This window comes from Eriocheir sinensis, chromosome 39 (genome assembly GCF_024679095.1).
Source record: "Eriocheir sinensis breed Jianghai 21 chromosome 39, ASM2467909v1, whole genome shotgun sequence".
NCBI classification, from domain to species: Eukaryota; Metazoa; Arthropoda; class Malacostraca; order Decapoda; family Varunidae; genus Eriocheir; species Eriocheir sinensis.
Genome location: NC_066547.1, coordinates 13,788,041 through 13,808,761, shown reverse-complemented (window position 1 = coordinate 13,808,761; position 20,721 = coordinate 13,788,041). Strand labels below are relative to the sequence as shown.

General features: G+C 42.7%; 1 protein-coding gene across 2 annotated transcripts in view; it reads right to left on the bottom strand.

Moving 5' to 3' along the window:
- Positions 1 to 7,312: 7,312 nt before the first annotated feature.
- LOC127009039 (choline transporter-like protein 1) overlaps positions 7,313 to 20,721 on the bottom strand; it is a 36,229-nt gene continuing 22,820 nt past the window's right edge. For both annotated transcript variants that reach the window (XM_050881711.1, XM_050881712.1), the window contains exons 7-16: positions 18,797 to 18,916; positions 16,620 to 16,742; positions 15,113 to 15,219; positions 13,952 to 14,078; positions 13,459 to 13,588; positions 12,138 to 12,304; positions 11,527 to 11,619; positions 10,917 to 11,009; positions 10,625 to 10,744; positions 7,313 to 10,487 (exon numbers count right to left, since the gene is read on the bottom strand). In XM_050881711.1, the coding sequence (XP_050737668.1) occupies positions 10,380 to 10,487; positions 10,625 to 10,744; positions 10,917 to 11,009; positions 11,527 to 11,619; positions 12,138 to 12,304; positions 13,459 to 13,588; positions 13,952 to 14,078; positions 15,113 to 15,219; positions 16,620 to 16,742; positions 18,797 to 18,916 (1,188 nt within the window). In that variant the 3' untranslated portion in view covers positions 7,313 to 10,379. The remainder of the gene's footprint in view (positions 10,488 to 10,624; positions 10,745 to 10,916; positions 11,010 to 11,526; positions 11,620 to 12,137; positions 12,305 to 13,458; positions 13,589 to 13,951; positions 14,079 to 15,112; positions 15,220 to 16,619; positions 16,743 to 18,796; positions 18,917 to 20,721) is intronic.

Genomic DNA, 20,721 nt, shown 5'->3' with positions numbered 1-20,721 from the left:
CCTCAACCTCCTTCTGTGTCTAGGATGCCTCGGTACGGGTCTGTATTGAGGTACCTCAGTTGTTTCCTGCCCAGGCTGCCTTACATTAGTATCACTTGTAGGGGAAGGTTGTGTTGGTGTTCCTTGAAGCAATGTTTCTTGTCCTCCATCATTCTTGTCTGACCTACTGGAACAAGTGTCGGAGGTGCCTTCAATTTTGTCAGGCAGGTGGATATTTGTTGAAGGACTGACCGAGTGATGTGGGTTAGTAATTTGCTTTTGTGATGTTTCTTGTCCTACATCATTCTTGTCTGAGCTATTGGAACAAGTGTTGGAGGTGCCTTCAATATGGTCAGCCAGTTGGATACTTGTTGAAGGACTGATTGAGTGATGTGGGATAATAATATGCTTTTGTGATGTTTCTTGTCCTACATCATTCTTGTCTGACCTACTGGAACAAGTGTTGGAGGTGCCTTCAATTTTGTCAGCCAGGTGAATATTTGTTGAAGGACTGACCGAATGACAGGGGGTAGTAATTTGCTTGTCTTTGCTTGTCTTGTGTGTGTCATTCGTATTCACCTGCCATGTTGATTGCTGTGTCTTTGAATGCTGTGACTGTGTTGAGTGCTGTGTGTGGGGTGTTTTTTGTGGTGTGTGTTCTTTCTCATGTGTGTCATTCATATTCACCCTCCATGAATGCTGTGGCTGTCTTGAGTGCTGTGTATGGTATGTTTTTTGTGGTGTGTGTCTTGTCTCATGTGTGCTATTTAGACTCTCCCGCCATGAATGCTGTGGTTGTGATGAATGCTGTGTTTGGGATGTTTTTTGTGTGTGCTGTCTCATGTGTGTGTCATTTAGATTCACCCGCCACATTGACTGCTGTGCCCTTGAATGATGTGGCTGTGTTTGGAATGTTTCTTGTGTGTGCTGTGTTTTATGAGTGTCATTCATATTCACATGCCATGAATGCTGTGGCTGTGTGTGGAACGTTTCTTTTGTGTGTTCTGTCTTGTGTGCATCATTTAGATTCACTTGCCATGACTGCTGTGTCCTTGGATGCTGTGTGTGGAATGTTTTTTGTGTGCATTCTGTCTTGTGTGTGCCATCTTGATTCACCCCCCATGATGACTGCCGTGTCCTTGAGTGGTGTGCTTGGAATGATTTCTGAGGCTTGTGTGGTCCTTCCAATTCCCTTGGTTGGTGTGCCTTCAGTCTCAAGTTGTCAATTGCAGAACAAAGCTGTGGATAATTTATTTTATTTTGGTTTTGTAACTTCTGTGGATGCTTTGGCTGTTGCTCATGTTTGTGTTCTTTACTCATGCTTTTTGTTGACATGTCAGAATTAATCCCCAGTGACTTTTGCATGGTTTGTGCAAACAGCTCTGTAGACTGCAAAGGTTGTGGTTTGGGCTTCCCTGGTCTTTCTGTAGGCTTTGATAAGTTTTGTTGAAGATGATCCTCCTTCTCTGTCGGCTCTTTATACTTTGGTCTGTATGGTGTAAATTCTTCTGGTTTTGATACACCCAAAGTAAGCTGCTGTGCTTGTATTGATGCTTGCTGTGTAGGCTTTTCAGGCTTTAATGTGCTTTGTGTATGCTTTGCTGATTTAGGTTGGGTTTGTTTTGGTGTGTGTTGCATAGGCTGTGATGGTGAATGTGCAACTTTTTTAAATGGTGGCTGTGTTGTTACTTGCATAGGCTGTGATGGTGTCTGTGCAGCTTTTTTTTGTGAGGGGTGTGTTGTTTCTTGCTTAGGCTGTGATGGTGTCTGTACAGCTTGTTTTTGTGAGGGGTGTGTTGTTTCTTGCTTAGGCTGTGATGGTGTCTGTGCAGCTTGTTTTTGTGAGGGGTGTGTTGTTTCTTGCATAGGCTGTGATGGTGTCTGTGCAGCTTGTTTTTGTGAGGGGTGTGTTGTTTCTTGCATAGGCTGTGATGGTGTCTGTGCAGCTTGTTTTTGTGAGGGATGTGTTGTTTCTTGCTTAGGCTGTGATGGTGTTTGCAGCTTGTTTTTGTGAGGGGTGTGTTGTTTCTTGCATAGGCTGTGATGGTGTCTGTGCAGCTTGTTTTTGTGAGGGATGTGTTGTTTCTTGCTTAGGCTGTGATGGTGTTTGCACATGTTTATGTGCTGGCTGTGTTGTCTCTTGCATTGGTTGTAATGGTTTCTGTGCAGCTTTTTTTTCTACATGATATGACTGTTTCTGTGTAGGCTGTGGTGTCACTTGAAATGATTCTGATGATTTTTGCACAGACTGTGCAGGCTGTGGTGGTTTCTGTACATGATTTGGAGTCATTTGTGCAGGATGTGGTGGTTTCTGTACACGATTTGGAGTTCTCTGTGCAGGATGTGGTGGTTTCTGTACACGATTTGGAGTTGTTTGTGCAGGATGTGGTGGTTTCTGTACACGATTTGGAGTTCTCTGTGCAGGATGTGGTGGTTTCTGTACACGATTTGGAGTTCTCTGTGCAGGATGTGGTGGTTTCTGTACACGATTTGGAGTTCTCTGTGCAGGATGTGGTGGTTTCTGTACACGATTTGGAGTTGTTTGTGCAGGATGTGGTGGTTTCTGTACACGATTTGGAGTTGTTTGAAAAGGATGTGGTGGTTTCTGTACAGGATGTCCTTGTTTCGCTATAGGATGAGGTTTCATTTGCTTATGATATAATGGTTTTAGTATTGGCTGTGGTGTTTTTTGAAGTGGCTGTGGTGGTTTATGGAGAGGCTGTGATTGTTTTTGTTTAAGCAATGGTGTAGGCTTTTCCATTTTGGCTGCCATGTGTGGTGTCCGTTTTGATCTTGTTCTGTGCTGTAAGGGCTGTTCTGGATTTGATCCTTTGTATGTTTGCTGTGTTGGTTTTCGTGTGTGTTGTGCCTGCTGGGCTGATCTATCTGGGGTCTGTGTTACATTCTTGTTTTGATGTGTGAAGATGCTACCCCTTCTATCCCTTTCATCATCACTTCCACTCTGATGCCTCATCCTGCCCTTTTTCCTGTGTAGTTTCAAAGTCTGAGGTGGCCCTGCCTGAGTTGACGCTGAGGCTCTCAGGTTCATCCGAGGGAAGTTTTGCTCAGACTCCATCCTGCAGTTTTGCTTCTCTTTTACCTGTGATTGATGAGTGACCCTGCAAGGTTGTTAGAAATTATAATATATTACCAATGATGATCATAATTTTTCCCAAACTTTGTTTAGGTGATTATGTACATTACAAATGAAGACAGTAATCTTTTTTTTTATGTACCTGCAATGTACTGCATCTACACTAATAATTACTTTTGAAAACATTGTAACAGTGCGATATTTCCTAATGGTGTTATTTGATCTACTCCGGGATCACTGACTTACAAGAAGTATACCTAATTCTTTGCATGTTAATATTTAATTTTCAAACGTAAATATACCTGAAGGAGTGTAGCCTATCAATAGAAGAAAATTTGAATGTGAAATATATAATTTTACAAATTTAGCTCATTATTCGTATATTTCATGAAATTTTTTTCCACAGCTATAGCAGTGAAGTGCGAACCTATAGCCTAAACATTTAAAAAAGATATGTAGCCAAAGAATAAACAGTACATAATGCTGTACTTCATGCAAAAGTAATATAGATGCAAGTATTTAAATTCAACACCTCTCCTGCCCTTAAAAAGAGGGTAGGCTATATTATAGCCTACCCTCTTTTTAAATGTTTTGTAGGTTGAGCCAAAATACACTTGATGCACACTTCCTCCACCCTAATAGTATTTACTAAGGCAGAGAAGCAACGTTTTGGTGGCAATTTAATGTCGTTTTGTTGACAGACCAATTAGTTTGGACAATAGGGTCTGTGTGGTCTGTACATTTATGTAAATCTCTGTAGCTACTCTCTCTCTCTCTCTCTCTCTCTCTCTCTCTCCAGTCCCCGTCTGAACCTTAAAATCATACACTCTCTTCGTAAAGTCATCCCTATTCCTTCTTATTAACATATCAGAGCACCACGCTTCGCCCATTCAACCGCTCGACAGTACACTCCCTGTGCCGTCACACCTGCTGGTCACATCCACCCCTCAGGGCCCTCACCTCTCATATACATCTTCATTACATTATATTCTCAATGTCATCCTGATACACCACAAGCACCTCCTATTTCGAGCTCATTTCCACCCCGCGTTTTCATGACTTCTGCGCTACATCCCACGTCCATATGACGCACGTTACAGAGTTGGGAGGTATAGGCTATTAATGCTCTTTTATGCCTTTACCCTCATGCTTACATTTTTTCCTTTCATAATTTCTTAACTCTCCAGGGCACCTATACCTGTCTGCCCTTCATTTCATTGCTCCGCCCTCCCTTAACTCCCCCTCCATGCTCCCATACTTAAGAAAATAGGGCAAGGTCTGAAACATGCTGTCCCAAATTATCATCCTTGTCCGACGCTCTGGTAAAAACTTATTCCCGATAAAAAATATATATAATTCGGCCTCAATTCCTCGCAGGTCTTCCAAATGTTGTTTAGGGAAATGTATTGAAGTAGGCGGGGAATATTGGCAAGTGCGATATTGTTCGAAGTAGATGTGCTTCCTTGTATTATTTGTATGGCCTTTTATGCCAAGCGGAGCGAGACGGTTTGGGAATGTTGCCCACTCTCCCTTTCTAGCTGCCATACGTCAGGCTTGATTATATTATTGGACACCTCTAATGTATCAGTAATTATCGCACAATCGTGACTCACCAGGCGACAGAAGGACGGCAGGCCAGCGCAGGGCGTCCCTCGTGTGGCCGGGGACGCTGGGGCTGGGGGACTGGGGGTGTCTGGGGCCTGGGGTGCCTTCGTAAAGCCTTCATTGTGAGTGAATAAAATGAATAAAAATCTTGCGTAATACTACTACCAAGGGAAATTTTTAGGCTAACAAACTTTTTTTTAACGTTTTTCGTGGGCCTGTAGGCTATAATTATTCGGTACGATCCGTATGCAGTTGATAGATATGCAGAAACGTTGGTGTGTATCTTTCTACCTTCACGATATTATTATTCTGCAGTTTTCTAATTTTCAATTTATTAAGAACAATAGATATAAAAGCTTACTTAATTTAATGACAACCATGTGACTGTACGAGTAACTATATGTAGCCTGTCTACCAGTAGGTGAGCGTTATCCATCGTCACTATTTATCGAAAGTGTCATCAACGAACATCATTAATGGTCAAATATTTTATGATAGTCACGAGCATGTCTTTCTTTAATTAATTTCCTTAATTGTTTATTTTTCAAGGAGGCATCATTATTTTTTATACTAAACGGTCGTGATGGTGAGAGGCGATCTCGAGGGAGCTAACATCACTATAGAGGTTTTGCAGTTACGTCACGAAATAGCGTCGTCTGCAGTGCACCTTGTGCGTCGTCTGCAAACCCGCTGGTGGTCACCTCCCCAGAAGAGTGAGCAGACGCACCACGTGTGCCCCATCCCAAGTCACTACCCACGGGCAAATGGCAGGACCTTCAACATCATTTGTGTTAAGTGATTACGCGAGATCGCTTGAGAATGCTGCGAAGCTAAGATACATCGTAAAAAATCAGTGCTTTTGGCGGAGGAGACCGGTAGACTGGCTGTCTAGCTGGCTGGCTGGCTGGTTGACTGGTGGGTTGACTGGTTGCCTGGTGGGTTGATTGGCTGGCTGATTGGTAAACTGACTGTGTATCTAACTGACCAGCTAGATGGCTGACGGGTTGATTGGATGACTGACTGGCTGGCTGGTTGAGTGGCTGATTGGTTGTTTGGCTGACTGGCTGGCTGGTCGGTTGACTGGCTGTCCCTCTGCATGGCCGATCTCCAGTGGCTGACCAGTGATGCCCAGGTAGACAGCACAGGCACAAGCAAACAGGTGAGGGCAAGTGACGACAGATGAGGGCAGGTGACGGCAAGTCACCTTACACTACGCACTCTTGGTCACTTCCCTGCGTACACATATACTCCACCCAGCACTGAGCTCTGTCCCTCTGTGCACTTTGCCTCCACTGAATTTCCTTTCCTATTTTCTTCCCCTGCGTGAGCGCCGCCATACGTGTTTACCTCCGCCAGCTCATGTAAATCCCGTTCCAGAGTAATCCCCCGCCACACAGTAAGCTAGGGGACCCGGGGCAATACCTAAATGAGTGTTACCTCATGTAATAATGTGATCAGTCTTGCCTGTAATATTTACCTCTGACAAAATGAGCACTGCAGAGTCGAGATGAAGCAGACGGCCGCCAGTTTTCCCTCCTCACAGCTGCTATCCACTTCCCCCGCTCTTCTTGATTCGCTGGAAATCTTTAAAATGACACAGCATCTCTCCCGTGTCGGTTAGAACATCCAACCGCACAACATACGTATCCCATGACGAACACACAGAGCACTTGTGCAGCCGCCACCAAGGTTTGCTTTGATAAGTGACTACCACCACTGACCACCAAGATGGCCGTGCAGGCCCGCGCTACCCCCGCACCCCCACTAATGACGTCAGCTGCAAAACCTCTATACGGGCGTGTCTCTGTGCGCCTCGCAAAATCTCTTCGATTTTTAAAGGTCACACACACTACACAGGGCCACACACTACACTTTCAGGTAGGCTGTTACACTTATTTATGACACTCGCGTCCAAAGCACGTAAGTAATTGCATATTGTACTGCTCTTATGAATGTTGAAATAATCATGCATACCATATCTTTATATATGCAAAAGCTATTCCTATGTTTACTCTAATGTGTTGGGGTGGGGGTGGGGGTCATCTAATAGAGCCAAATAATTTCAGATCCCAGTTCCACAAATTCATCATAATGTGTCCTTGCAAATGTGTCAACCTGACTGCCCGTTATAATAACATGCAGACTGTACAAAACAATATTTTATTCATACGTGGAGGTGAGACAATCAACATATAATTTAAGGCACACATGAAATATATAGTAATCACGTAATATTATTATACAAGGAATATATGAGGCTTGCATAACAGACGATGTGTTATACGCAACATAGTAAAAATTAAGAGGAAACTTCGAAGGAAAGTGTGCCCCCAAAACCCTCCCCAAACTATTTCTAAACCACTTCTTCTCCCCTTCTTCTCTCATTCCTCTCTTCTCCCCCCCTCTCTCTCCTCCCTCATCATTCACCTATTTAAGAGCATGGTACAATTCCATGGAGCAAGACGTCAATGAGTTATACCTGCTCTGCTTTTGTCATAGCCTCGGGGGGGGGGGGGAGGATGGTGGTGGGGGGGGGGGGGAAACGGGAGGAGGAGGAGGATGGCTGGAGGGGAGGGGAGAGGGGGTGGTCTGGGGAGTTGGGGTGGGAGTTGTGGAGGGTTTACCCAGTACTAAATATAAAATATTTTCAGACGTAAAACATTAATGGGAATTTGTCTTTCATGTTTGTTATGTGTACCACTAAAGAAACCAATTAGCACACACACACACACACACACACACACACGGCTCGGTAGCTCAGTGGATAGAGCGTCTGCCTTACAACCAGAAGGACCGGGGTTCGATTCCCCGGCCGGATGAAGATAAGCTGGGTTTATCTTCTTTCACGTGTAGACCCTGTTCACCTAGCAGTGAGTAGGTACGCGACGTCAGGCAAGGAGTTGTGACCTCGTTGTCGCGGTGTGTTGTGTGTGAGTGGTCTCAGTCCTACCCTGAGATCGGTACTATGAGCTTTGTGCGCTTCCGTAGGGGAACGGCTGGCTGTTTCGAGAGAGACCCGCAGCAGACCATGAGGTGAATTACACACACACACACACACACACCAATATTAGGGAGCACAAAATCATATATCAATTCTTAAGAGAAAAACATTATGCAAGAAAATCTATTTTCTACAGTGCAGTACATTGACTATAAAGCTATGCTAGGAATCAGGAGTGTAATATCACATAACATGGATAATACTTCAATTTTATAGTTGCTTACCTATTTCTTTTCTTACGCAACTTTATCACATGTAAAAATGTATTAAATTTTCAATTTATTTCTATATTGCATTGAAAAAACAAAAAAAAAACATCACCAACAGACTGTCAACTGTTGTGACAAACTTTGAGAAAATACAATCAACATTTATATTTGGAACAACTTAATCCAACGCTTACCTTGTTGTTAGGAAAAGTTGTTCAGTGTGTAAGTCTTATAATAAGGCACATGTTTGTATCTGTGAGCACACAGTAACAAGGTGATGGGAACACCTGTGCTTGTAAAACCTAACAGACTGAAACAGCCTGCATATTCTAGAGGCACTCGTTTCTGAGGACATCCTCTAAACATATGTCTTCACTCATTGATGCACACTGTTGTATATCACTGATCTACTCAAGTCTTTATGATAGTAGTTAGTAGGTGCTAGCTTTTTTTTTTTTCATAAGTTTGTGTCAGAGCACTCATTACTGCCAAGAACAGTTCCGGTGATGATCCATGATCATGTTGGCTATACGTGCCTCACCTTCCTGTGAAGTGCCATCAAATGTGTACATACTCTAACACTTGATCAAAGTGGCAAAAATGTTTGTACTTCAGCACTTAAAGGAATCTAAACTCATTAACTGAATCAGAACTTAAAATAAACTCACAACAAAAGTCAGTTATGCTAATGTATGTGGTTTTCTTTGCTGACTGCAGTTACATGAGGGAAAATTGTAGAAACATTTGAAACAGACTGACAGTAGATGGTCAGGCAGGGAGATGAAAATACGTGTACTTAACCTAAGCTTCTCAAGCCTGTCAGGTGAACTGCACTTGTAAGATGTTGCATTATCTGCAGCTTTTGTTATACAGAGTTAACAATAATTACTCATGCAAACAAGAATAACAATATTAAAATAAAAACACATCACAGATATTCTATAATCTATAAGATTGATAATCATAACATAACACATTAAGAACAGAATTCTGACTGCTGTCTTATTATTGTTACATTATTGTAGGAGTACATCCTTCTTGATTCATTTATTTAACTAAAAGTCTTTCATTTTCAACCTTCAATGTGAACGTATAAGTCCAGCTTAATTTGTCTTGCTCATTTCTCTAGTTCAAGGGTGGCGGGCTCAGCAAGGCAACTCACAAAGCTATAGTGACCAAGGAGTCTAGAGAAGAAAAGAATCCTTGGTTGTGACCTCCCAAAATTAAATCTTGTTCTCTGAACACAAGCTTAAGTAGATAACATTTATCACAGTTTTTTTTCTTCAAATATCACACATAAAACTGGAGTAAAGGAGGAAAGTGAAAAAAAAAAAGTATTGCTCTATGAGGTTTCCATAGAGCTGTTTAGTATAGAATTTGAAGTGAAAAGGAGTAATTGGTACTGGAATCCATCATTAAAGCAAATGTAAAATATTACATTTAAACATATTGTGGAAGGTAGTAACTGAATTCATTTTTGTATGAGAGGTGTCATTAGCACTGAGACATAAAATATCTTCAGTGGATAGTTCACAACAATGCTTTATATTTAATATTTCAAAAGTTTAAGATTTAAAATTTTTCATTATACCATGCTAAATTTCAATACCAAGCATCCTTTATATTTGTCAATTCATTGGGATCTTTCTAAAAATGAGGAGACACTTTTTTTTCTATGCTTTCTCTGATTGTCCATCTTTCCAGTCTTTTGGAAACACATTCTGGCTATTTTAGTATTTTTTTTATTTATTACCATTCCCAATATTTTTCTAGATATTTATTATACTTGTTGGTCCATGTCTTTAATCTCTGTTTCCTCTATCCCACCTTCTTTATAAGTTGATGCATCTCAGCTTTTTTTTTTTCAATTCTGTGACCTTGTCCCTCTTTAATTTAAGTACCACTGAGAAAAAGTTATATAATGTGCTCTTAAGCTCGCTCCTCCATGCTCTATAATTCTACCATCACATCATTGTACCCAGAACCCTTTCTGTATCATAAATTATGTAATGCCCAAGCCGCTTCTTTCCTATATAATTACTTAAGCTATGTTATACATGTGATGCAGAAGAGATTGCACTTATTTTGGTGTCCTCCATATTTCTCCTTTGAATCATACTTTCCCAAAAGACCATTATAATATTCCTGATCTCTCCTTCTTCCTCTTAGCTAGGCTTCCTCAGTGCATAGTTGTCTTCAGTATCCCTTAATACTACCACCTATCTTTCCCACCCCCTCCCCTTCCAGGTAATTTGTTTATGACTTCCGTTGTCCTTTTTCCCAGCATAATAATATTTCAACGTGAATGTTGCTAGGTCTTTTTTTTTTCTTACATTCACATACTCCACTCATTCTTCCTCCCATTTTTTCCATTGGCGCCTTGTCTAACCTTCTTGGTTCTCTATAGTTGCTTTCTTTCAACTTCACTGTCTTCTGCATTCCATTAGCCTTTCAGCCATTTAACAGCAATTGATGTTTTCCTGCCCTTACCCTAGGCCCCCGTGGGAGTCATGTAGTGGGCGGGGGAGGGCAGCCTGGAGGTGGGCGGGTAGGCAGGCTTGAGCGGTGTCATGCCCCCCGATGAGTCAAGCCTCGTAGACTGAGACAAGAAAAGGCATTAACTGGATGAGAGAGAGAGAGAGAGAGAGAGAGAGAGAGAGAGAGAGAGAGAGAGAGAGAGAGATATTATTCATCATGGCTAACGGGGTTTTGGCTGCCTTGTTAATAAGGGCTTACCGTTGTAGTGGAGGGACGGATAGCACTGCTGGCCTGCCGCTGGGCTAGCGAGGCCTTCCGCTGCTCCGCCTGCCGCTCGTCCAGGGCCTCCAGAGCTTTCCTGTTGTTCTCCACGAATGCCTGCGAATACACACACGAGTGACAGTGACGCGGGTATAAAAGGTGATTTGAGTAGTGTTAGGAGAATAACATGTTTTGCGCAGTATACCTTCCCAAATGTCGCATTTAGGTGTCATAGAAAACAGCATTATTTAAAGAGTAAATAGTTTGCGCAGCATCGTGCCGTCCTTACCATCAGGCCGCGGTTCATGAAGTACGGGCGCTCTATTCCGTCGTTCCTTTCACAATCTTCACAGAAGCAAAGGAACAGCGTGTCGATGCACATCTGATAAGAAAATATATATTAGCATATGTGTGTCTTGCCACCGTGCTGCAGTTGTTTGCACGCCTAGCTAGGAATCTGCAGCTCCGGGTTCGAATCCCGGTCTGGACAGTCGGCGCGCAGCCCACCCAGCTGTTCATCCTGCCTTGGACCTTTTACCCGTGCCTATCTTCACAACAGTAACAACATAAACACTGAAAAATCGAACCTTAGTTAGTAATTACTTAACACATGAATAAAGTCGATTATTATTTTTTTTTAATATCAACTTTCTTTTTACCTTAACTGTGTAAAGAATAGTTTGTCACAAATTATTGAACACTATTTTTTTAGTAGGTTGCTAGTTGATTAGTTACAGTGTTACTTATATATTAGTATCTTATAAATGTAATGAGGAAAATGAATAGTAACTCTGATCTATTTCAGATGAATTATGAAATACGTGGACTAGGCATAGCTTCATGGCGTGAGAGAAGTTGGCAAAACCCTAACACTAAAGACTGGTTGCTGCGTGACGCACCTCATACACGGAGATGAAGCAGTGGGCGATGAAGTAGGAGAATACGGCTGTCACCAGCAGCGGCACCCACAGGTACGTCAGCTCATGCTTCGTCTAAGGGTGGACGGGACGGTAGGAATGTAGACGGGGCTCAGTGTGTGTGTGTGTGTGTGTGTGTGTGTAATACATAGGAATGCTGTACTTATTAAAAGGCTGGATTATACTCATTGCAAATATCCGAGTCAGATAAAGTCGGATTCCAGTATTTAGATGCGTTCATGGGGGTGACTGATGTCAGTAGCCTATCATGGCTAGAAGCTGTACCTACACTCATTAAGTGCTAGAGTGAAAATACTAACATGTGTAGATATTTTTAAAACACACTTCATTAAGTCGTAATCATCACTTCTGTCGTCAAGTAATATACGATACTGTAAGAGATCCAGACTTCCAAAAACAGTATGATACGATTTTTAGACTACAAGAGATAACATAATTTAAGAGAGAGAGAGAGAGAGAGAGAGAGAGAGAGAGAGAGAGAGAGAGGATACGATTTTTAGACTACAGGAGATAACATGATCTAAGAGAGAGAGAGAGAGAGAAAACATGCATCAACAATTGCAGACACTGACCCTGAGAATGAAGTAACCGATTGCCACGGTGACGGCCACGATCGCCAGCTTTGTGAGGAGGAGGACGAAGGCGCCGACGGAGTTGATGGCGGCCACTCTGAGGGCGTTGTTCACAAGCAGACTGAAGGCCTTTTGCGCCGCCTTGCAGAAGCTGTACCCGTAGATGGCTGTGCAGGGAGAAGAAGGAAATGAAGGACATCCGGGTGAGAGGCTATTTTTGTGTGGAGAGGATTTATACATTTGTCATGAATTTTTCTTGCTTGCGCTGTTTCTATTCCTCCTCCTCCTCCTCCTCCTCCTCCTACTACTACTACTACTACTATTACTCGTTCATACCCATAAAAGGAGGTGAAAAGGCCCTCATGACGGTCGATTGTTAAGTTACCCAAAAAAAGACAGCCTTTTCAGTGGTCTGCGAAGTGGAAAACGTCCTTCAATCTTGACACGTGTATAGAGTCATGCACTTTGGGTTCATAAAGAGAGGTCATACATACGTGTGTAGGAAGCCTCTGAGGTCGTACATAAGGAACCAAATCTCGGGATCATTATCAGCAGAGACGAAACATGCAAAGCACTTAGGCTGCCTGTAAAAATGCTATGGAGGAAAAACTGTGCTAGGGTTCAGAGTGAAGATTTTCGAGCGTAAGACGTCGGGAGGCATGTTATTTCTGTATAATGGTAAGACCTTACCTTGAATATACAGTTTAGTTCTGGTCCGCTAATTACAAGGACATCGAAATTCTCGAAAGTGCAACGACACGCAACGAAAATGCTACCATAGTTTGGGATACAGCCGTATGAAGATTGCATTTCACCTCTTTACACTGGAAAAAAAAATGACTGCGGAGGATTTTATATGCATGTTCCTCAAGTACCTATCAAATTCAGTAAAGATGATCGCTCCAAGTTCTTTGAGCTCTAAACTAACTCCGGAACTAGAGATAATGATCAACCAATTCAAGCGAGGCTTTGCAGTCTGGACATCGGCAGGATTTTTTCTCTCTAACCGAGTCATCAGCCATGGCAGTGCAACAGTCTTACGACATAAATAGTTGATGGGTTAACGATCAGATCCTTTAAAAATCGCATCGAAAGTTACTTTTTGCTTCAGGAGTGAATTGAACGGTCCTGTGCGTACGTTCAGCAAATGTTTGGATTGGTTCTATAGGTCAGTAAAGTGTCTCAAGAACAGATTAGATCACTAAAGCTGGCAGCCTCGTTGAAAGCCAATCTTATCATTATCAAAAAGTTTTACCCTTTCCTGTGCTTCTTTGAAAATCCCAAGCATGGTCTGGAGACAGTCCCCCTCGACACGACTCACCTATCTCGATGTAGGCGTTCCTGCTGAGAAACTTGAGGAACTTTTCGAAGCACCACAAGCAGCACTGGCAGCACTTGAGGCAGAAGGTGCAGAACTCGTTGTTGGTACCCTGCAACCGCTTCTCAAAGTACTGTATGAGGAGGAGGAGTTGGATAAGGGGTAGACAATGAGCAGATTAGCAGTATGGGGAGGAATGAGTGTATTATTACTATTACTATTATTACTATTGTTGTTATTATTATTATTATTATTATTATTATTATTATTATTATTATTATTATTATTATTATTATTATTATTGTCATCATCATCATCATTATCATCATTATCATCATTATTACGTTGTAAATACATTCATAATTGCTGTGACAATTGAACATAAACTACTACTACTACTACTACTACTGCTACCTCCTACTACTACTACAGCTACTACTATCCCACTACCATTACCACCATCACCACCACCGCCAACACCTCCACTACCGCTCACCTTGAAGATGATCCGAATAAACTTGACAATGGCGATAAGTAGGGAGCCGAAAGCCACGGAGCCGAGGTGGTAGCGGTAGAGCCTCTTGGTGGCCGTCAGGATGGGCCAGCCGAGCATCTTCTTGTCCCTGTAGCCAGCGTGAAGAAGCAGAGAGGAAGGCGGGGGGAAGGATTTCGAAGAGTTAGTACGTAGGTCAAGTTGGAGGGTGGTGTAATAGTGGAAGTTTTGCGTGGTAATGTGAGTTTTTTGTATTTATAAGGAGCTATTTTGAGATCCCATGCGATAATGAAGTGTGAAATATAGCCAGAGGTAAGGATAGGATATTTACCACTGAATATCTTTTTCTAGGTGCCGATGAAAAATAAATAATTGATGGTTTGTTGAAATCTAGCGAAAATTAATGGAACTCCGACATACTATTTAGATGCGAAACTACCAAAAAATATTAATAGGTTCTGATATAAACCGAAGTGAATGCTTGTGAAAGTCTTGCAGAAACAAAATAGTACCTACAGATAGTATTTAAATAGAAAACTACAAACGAAACACTAATAGGTGCTGATGTAAATTGTTTGCTTGTGGGAGTCTTGCGAAAATAGAATAGAACATCCTTGTACTATTCAGAGGTGCTGGTGAAAAATGAATTGATTGCTTGTGGAAGTCTTACGAAAATCAAAGAGTACCTCAATTCCTATTTGATGTATGACTACCAAGGAAATATTAAAAGAGTTGCTGAAGTAAAATGAACTGATTTATTGTGTAAGTCGTATGAAAATCAAATTGTACCACCAGATGTTATTTGAATATAAGTGTTCAAAGGAAATATTGAGAGGCGCTAATGTAAAATATATGGATCGTTTGTTGGAACCTCACGAAAATTAACACTATTCAAATATAAAACTGCCAAGGAAATGTTAATAGTTGTTGGTGAAAAATGAATTGATAGCTTCTGGAAACCTTACGCATAATATTCAAACAAAAGACTACCATTTTTTTTTTTTTACAACAAAGGAGACAGCTCAAGGGCACAAAAAAGGAAACAATAATAATAATAAAAAAGCCCGCTACTCGCTGCTCCTACAAAAAGTAACATAAAAAATAACAACGAGCTATATGGAAACTCAGGTGCGCTAATTAGGTACCAGTGTATGTAAGCCTTACCTGGTGAAGTACCACTGGGCCACGGAGCCTGCGATGATGACGTCCTGGCTGGCGAGAATGAATTGCGTCACCCACAGCAGGGCGAACAGGTGGTACCATCGCATGTGCTGCACGGGGGGGGGGAGGGAAAGAGGAGGTTAGTTTAGTAGTAGTGGTGGTGTGGTAGTGGTGGTGGTGGTGGTAGGAGAAGTAGTAGTAGTAGTTGTAGGAGGAGGAGGAGGAGGAGGTAGAGGTGAAGGAGGAGGAGGAGGAGGAAGAGGAAATAGTAGTAGTGGTGGTATTAGTAGAAGTAAAGGTAGTAGCAATAGTAGTAGTAATAGTAGTAGGAGGAGGTAGTAGTTGCAGTAGTAATATTAGTGGAGGAGAAGGAGGTAGTACTTGTAGTAGCAATAAGTGGCAATAGTGGTAGTGGTAGAGGAAGTGAAGGCAGTAGTAGTAGAAGTAGTAGTAGTAGTAATAGCAGTAGTAGTAGTAGTAGTAGTAGTAGTAGTAGTAGTAGTAGTAGTAGTAGTAGTAGTAGTAGTAGTAGTAGTAATAGTAGTAGTAGTAGTAATAGTAGTAATAGTAGCAGTAGTAGCGACTGTGTTGGGTTACATATTATACAGAATGTTGCGTGTGGCATAAGTTGATTTGATTTTTATTTTATTGTATGTGTGTGTGTTGGGGGGGGGGGAGGAGGGGTGGTGTGCGTAATAAATAAGAGCTTATGCGCTACAACATTATGACCCTGAGCCAGAATATATTTCAACTTTAAAAATTGTGTTTTAATATATATCGAGGTAACGCGAATTCTAACGAGGCCAATCATTTTATCCCCACACAGAGAGACAGATCAGGGTCGAGGAGGAGCGGAAAGGAGTTACAATTCCTTACCTGTATGAAGAAGGAGTTACAGTTCCTTACCTGTATGAAGAAGGAGTTACAGTTCCTTACCTGTATGAAGAAGGAGTTACAGTTCCTTACCTGTATGAAGAAGGAGTTACAGTTCCTTACCTGTATGAAGAAGGAGTTACAGTTCCTTACCTGTATGAAGAAGGATTTACAGTTCCTTACCTGTATGAAGAAGGAGTTACAGTTCCTTACCTGTATGAAGAAGGAGTTACAGTTCCTTACCTGTATGAAGAAGGATTTACAGTTTCTTACCTGTATGAAGAAGGATTTACAGTTCCTTACCTGTATGAAGAAGGGTTTACAGTTCCTTACCTGTATGAAGAAGGGTTTACAGTTCCTTACCTGTATGAAGAAGGGTTTACAGTTTCTTACCTGTATGAAGAAGGATTTACAGTTCCTTACCTGTATGAAGAAGGAGTTACAGTTCCTTACCTGTATGAAGAAGGATTTACAGTTCCTTACCTGTATGAAGAAGGATTTACAGTTCCTTTCCTTGTATGAAGAAGGAGCTACAGTTCCTTACCTGTATGAAGAAGGATTTAAGTGTTCCTTACCTGTATAAAGAAGGATTTAGCATTCCTTACCTGTATGAATAAGGATATAAATAGTTCCTCACCTTTATGAAGGGCGACAGGATGAAGACCACGCCATCCCCTTCCTTCTTCGGCTCCCCGGCGGTGGCGATAAGTGCCCACGCCGACACCCACACGAGGCACACGATACCCAGCCACAGGCACGTCTACACGCCCCGGGATACATGACACACGCCGGAGGATAAGAGACAGCGAAGACCGTATTACCGCCGATGAGGGACACAGCGGAGATGACACACACCACAGCATCCCGTCACAGTACATGCCATAGGACACACGCCGTCGTAGGATATTTTCAGTGAAGGATTATATATGCACCACAGCGTCCAGGAGTGTTTCAACGTCAGGGGAGCGCGTCGTCACACCACAGCGCCGTCCGTCACAGCCACAGCACCAAGGACGCAGAAGCACCAAAGGAGGGAGAAATGAAGGAAGGTAAGCATCATTGAGCCATTATTATTATTATTATTATTATTATTATTATTATTATTATTATTATTATTATTATTATTATTATTGTAGCTGCCTTCTGTGTGTATCTTTAACATGATTATTCGTAATTATTATGTTTTTGTTTGCTCTCTCTCTCTCTCTCTCTCTCTCTCTCTCTCTCTCTCTCTCTCTCTCTCTCTCTCTCTCTCTCTCTCTCTCTCTCTCTCTCTCTCTCTTTCCATATTTACACCTTTACTTATTTATTTTATTTTAACTACAGTTGTGTATTTGACGTTTGTGTATAACTATTCACTTATTCATTAATTTATCTAGTTATTTACCAATTTATTTCTCTCTGTTGACTTCCGTGATGGTTATTGCTCATTGTTTCACTTATGTAACTTCAATAATTTCGTGGTATACACACACACACACACACACACACACACACACACACACACACACACACACACACACACACACGTGTTTACTGTTTATTTTTCAACTTCTCTAGCTTAAATATTTTTCATGGCATTGTAAAATTGTTATTAGATGTTGATTTGCCGATTGTCGATTCCCAAGAGGCTGGGGCAGTGGGCGTGTATATTGAGTGGGGGTGTCGAGAGAGAGAGAGAGAGAGAGAGAGAGAGAGAGAGAGAGAGAGAGAGAGAGAGAGAGAGAGAGAGAGAGAGAGAGAGAGAGAGAGAGATCCCACACCTGTTATTATTATTTTTTTGCTTAATTAGATATAAAAATAACTGAGGGAACGAAGGGAAAAAGTGATATTTTGGGGTCTGTGTAAGTGTTAGGTACCCAGTGAGACGCGTGAGGAGGCGGACAAGGGAGACACAGATATTTAGAAACCTTTAAGCGATGGGGAGGCACAATATAGCGGGGTTAAGACTGCCAAGAACCTAGTGCTTGTGTAAGGATGTAAAAGGCGTCATAAGTCCCAAAAGCTATTGGATTTATTGGCAAGGGAGTGAAGAGTGCTGCAGGAAAACCCAAGTCCTGTTTATGCCAATTTCTGGGCACGGGCAAGGCCAACATGAAACATCTTGAACGTGTATTCGCGAGCCAAATTTCACCTGTCCTGAAACGGACCGACGCGGGCCAGCTCGAAAGGGTAGTCCGAGTGAGTCCGGGCCAAATGGGCGCTCAAAAATGCACCTCAAATATGACAATGTTTACGCTAAAGATGCCGACCTATGGTGTTAGGTTAGGGAGACCTACGGAGTCTAGAGAGATGTTGCTTAGCTATGTTGCCTGCTTAACGGATACGAAACGGTTTTGAGGGAGAGAAGATGCTGGTTTGAAAGTAAAGGGAGCTGGCGGAAGATGGTTAGGACATGGAGTTTAGGAATATTAGAAGAGAAATGAAATGTTTGTGTTAAAGAGCAAAGAAGAGTGAGGGAGATGGCAGCAAATCCAGATAAGATGATGGGGACATGAACAAAAGGGAATGTTATAAGAGGACTGATTTGTGTTGAAGGGCAAAAGCGAGGGAAATAAAGGCAAACTTAGTTGTTGTGTCATCACCTATATAAAGCGATATGGCAACTTTGAGAGATGCACAGAGAGGAAGCGCCCTTATGAATAGTTATCTCCCTATAGCCTTTTTTTCGATGACTAAGGTAAACAATGACTGAGATAGAGTTTATGAAGGCATCGATATCCCATAAAACTCAACCTCCCCGGGAATATATGTTCACTTGAGGAATGAATTTAATCCATGGAGGAGGGGCACAGGGGGCGGCGGCTCACTTACCCAGACAGGCTGAAAGAGCAGGAGTGGCATGGACCCCACCGCCTTGCCCGCCTCCGTGAAGAGCGCGATGACCAGCTTGATCCTGTTGCGCATGGCGATCAGCAGCACCAGCATCAACACCTGCGGAGAGAAATCTTGGTAATGGATCTTCTTAAGGGACAGATTCAAGCTCGGTGTGTTCCCCAGCTTATGTGACTGTATACTCTCATTCATGCCAAATGATTGTAAACGCCGTATTGAAATTTATTAAGTTATGTGGCTAGTTTAGCTTTTTACTTCCATTTCTGGGGGGCGGCTACGCCCACCCATACCTTGGTGGACGCTTTCGTGGACGGCAGCACCATCATTGCCGTCGCCGTGAGCAGCATCCTGGCCTTCTACACCTGGTGACGCCAGTGACCGGAAGAGGCCAGTGCACAAGGTGGGCCACAAAATTACGGGCGGGTCTTGCCTGGGAGGAACGAGGCTCGCCCACCAACGCAACACACGTAACATTCAGGCCACAACACCCACCTCAGGACCCAACAGTAACGAGGCTCACCCGCAGCAAAGCAACACAGAGTAAAGTAACGTTAAGGACGTAAAAGCATTTATAGGACTGAAGGCCCAAACAGCCGCCTTAGGACACCAGCACTGGCTCATTTAGGGCGAGTATCACCTGGGGAGAATGAGGCTTGCTCACCGGCACGATTTTGGTGGACTCGAGCGGCGTCCTGGGCTGTCCTACAGACGTGCTGGCAGCGTCACTGTGTCCTAGCGCCCCGCAGCGAGTCATAAATCCACTCATAACTACGTAAACAAACCCCTCGACGGCCAGCTCGCAAGTTATTTCCCTCAACGAGGCGCCCTCAGTGACTGCACTGATGAGGAGATGCTTTCTGGGAACTTATTAACGAGGAACAATAAAACTAGACATCCTATGAGGATCTGGTTAAGAAATACGTCCTAGAGACAGTACCGGAGTTGCCCCGTCGATTGCTTCAAGAGGTATTCCCAGTGAAGGGCATATTGTGTTTTACTTTCCTAGAAGTATTAATAGAGGAACTTGCGTGAGTAATGTAATTAGTTCCTGCCTGATTCATTGCTAAATGCTTTGGTGTAAATTACATTTTTGAGCCCAAGCCAAACAATTGCCTCAAAATAAATCCCTTCTATAATAAGAATAAAAATAAGAATAAGAATAAGAATAAGAATAATAGTTTTATTTCGCACAGCGGCATATATAAAAATAAAACAAGACAAGAAAACGAACGAGATCGAACGAGATACATAATGCTTAAATAATTGACAGCTTATAATTATATATGCGTGTGCACGGCACACTTATGCAAAATTACACGTACAGAAGGCCCAGCCACTCCCACCTCATAGATCCACATACATAGGCCGAGCTCTGTCTGACGGAGGTGATGATGGAGTTCCCAGATTGTTCCACTCTTCATTCTCAATCGCTTTTGACAAGGCAGTTGCAATGGCAATGGGCCTATAGTTGCTGGAGAGAGCATGGTTTTTAACTTTGCTCTTTAGCAAGGGAACTATTTGCACTGCCAAGACCTGAGAGGGTATGTATTGATGGCAGATGCAGGCACTGATAGAGATGCAGAGCCAAGAGACCAGGCTGGGAGGTGCATACCTAAAGGCGCCAGAGGGAAGCCCATCAACGCCCAGCGCTTCGCTGTTGGAAACCGTCCGCAGTATCTCCCTCAGCTCACTGTGGTCGACACTGCGAAAGCCCTCCAGGGTCACCCCTAGGAGCTAGCTCCGGAGGGCCCTCTTAGTCTCCACGTCTGCCACACAGTTCAGGGTACCCTCGAAGTGGTCACCCCACATGGGGGCAATGTCTTAGAAGGTGTTCAACGTCGGGCAACAAAAATGATCCCTTCCTTGCGCAACAATCCTTACGATGATAGGCTCTCAACCCTTAA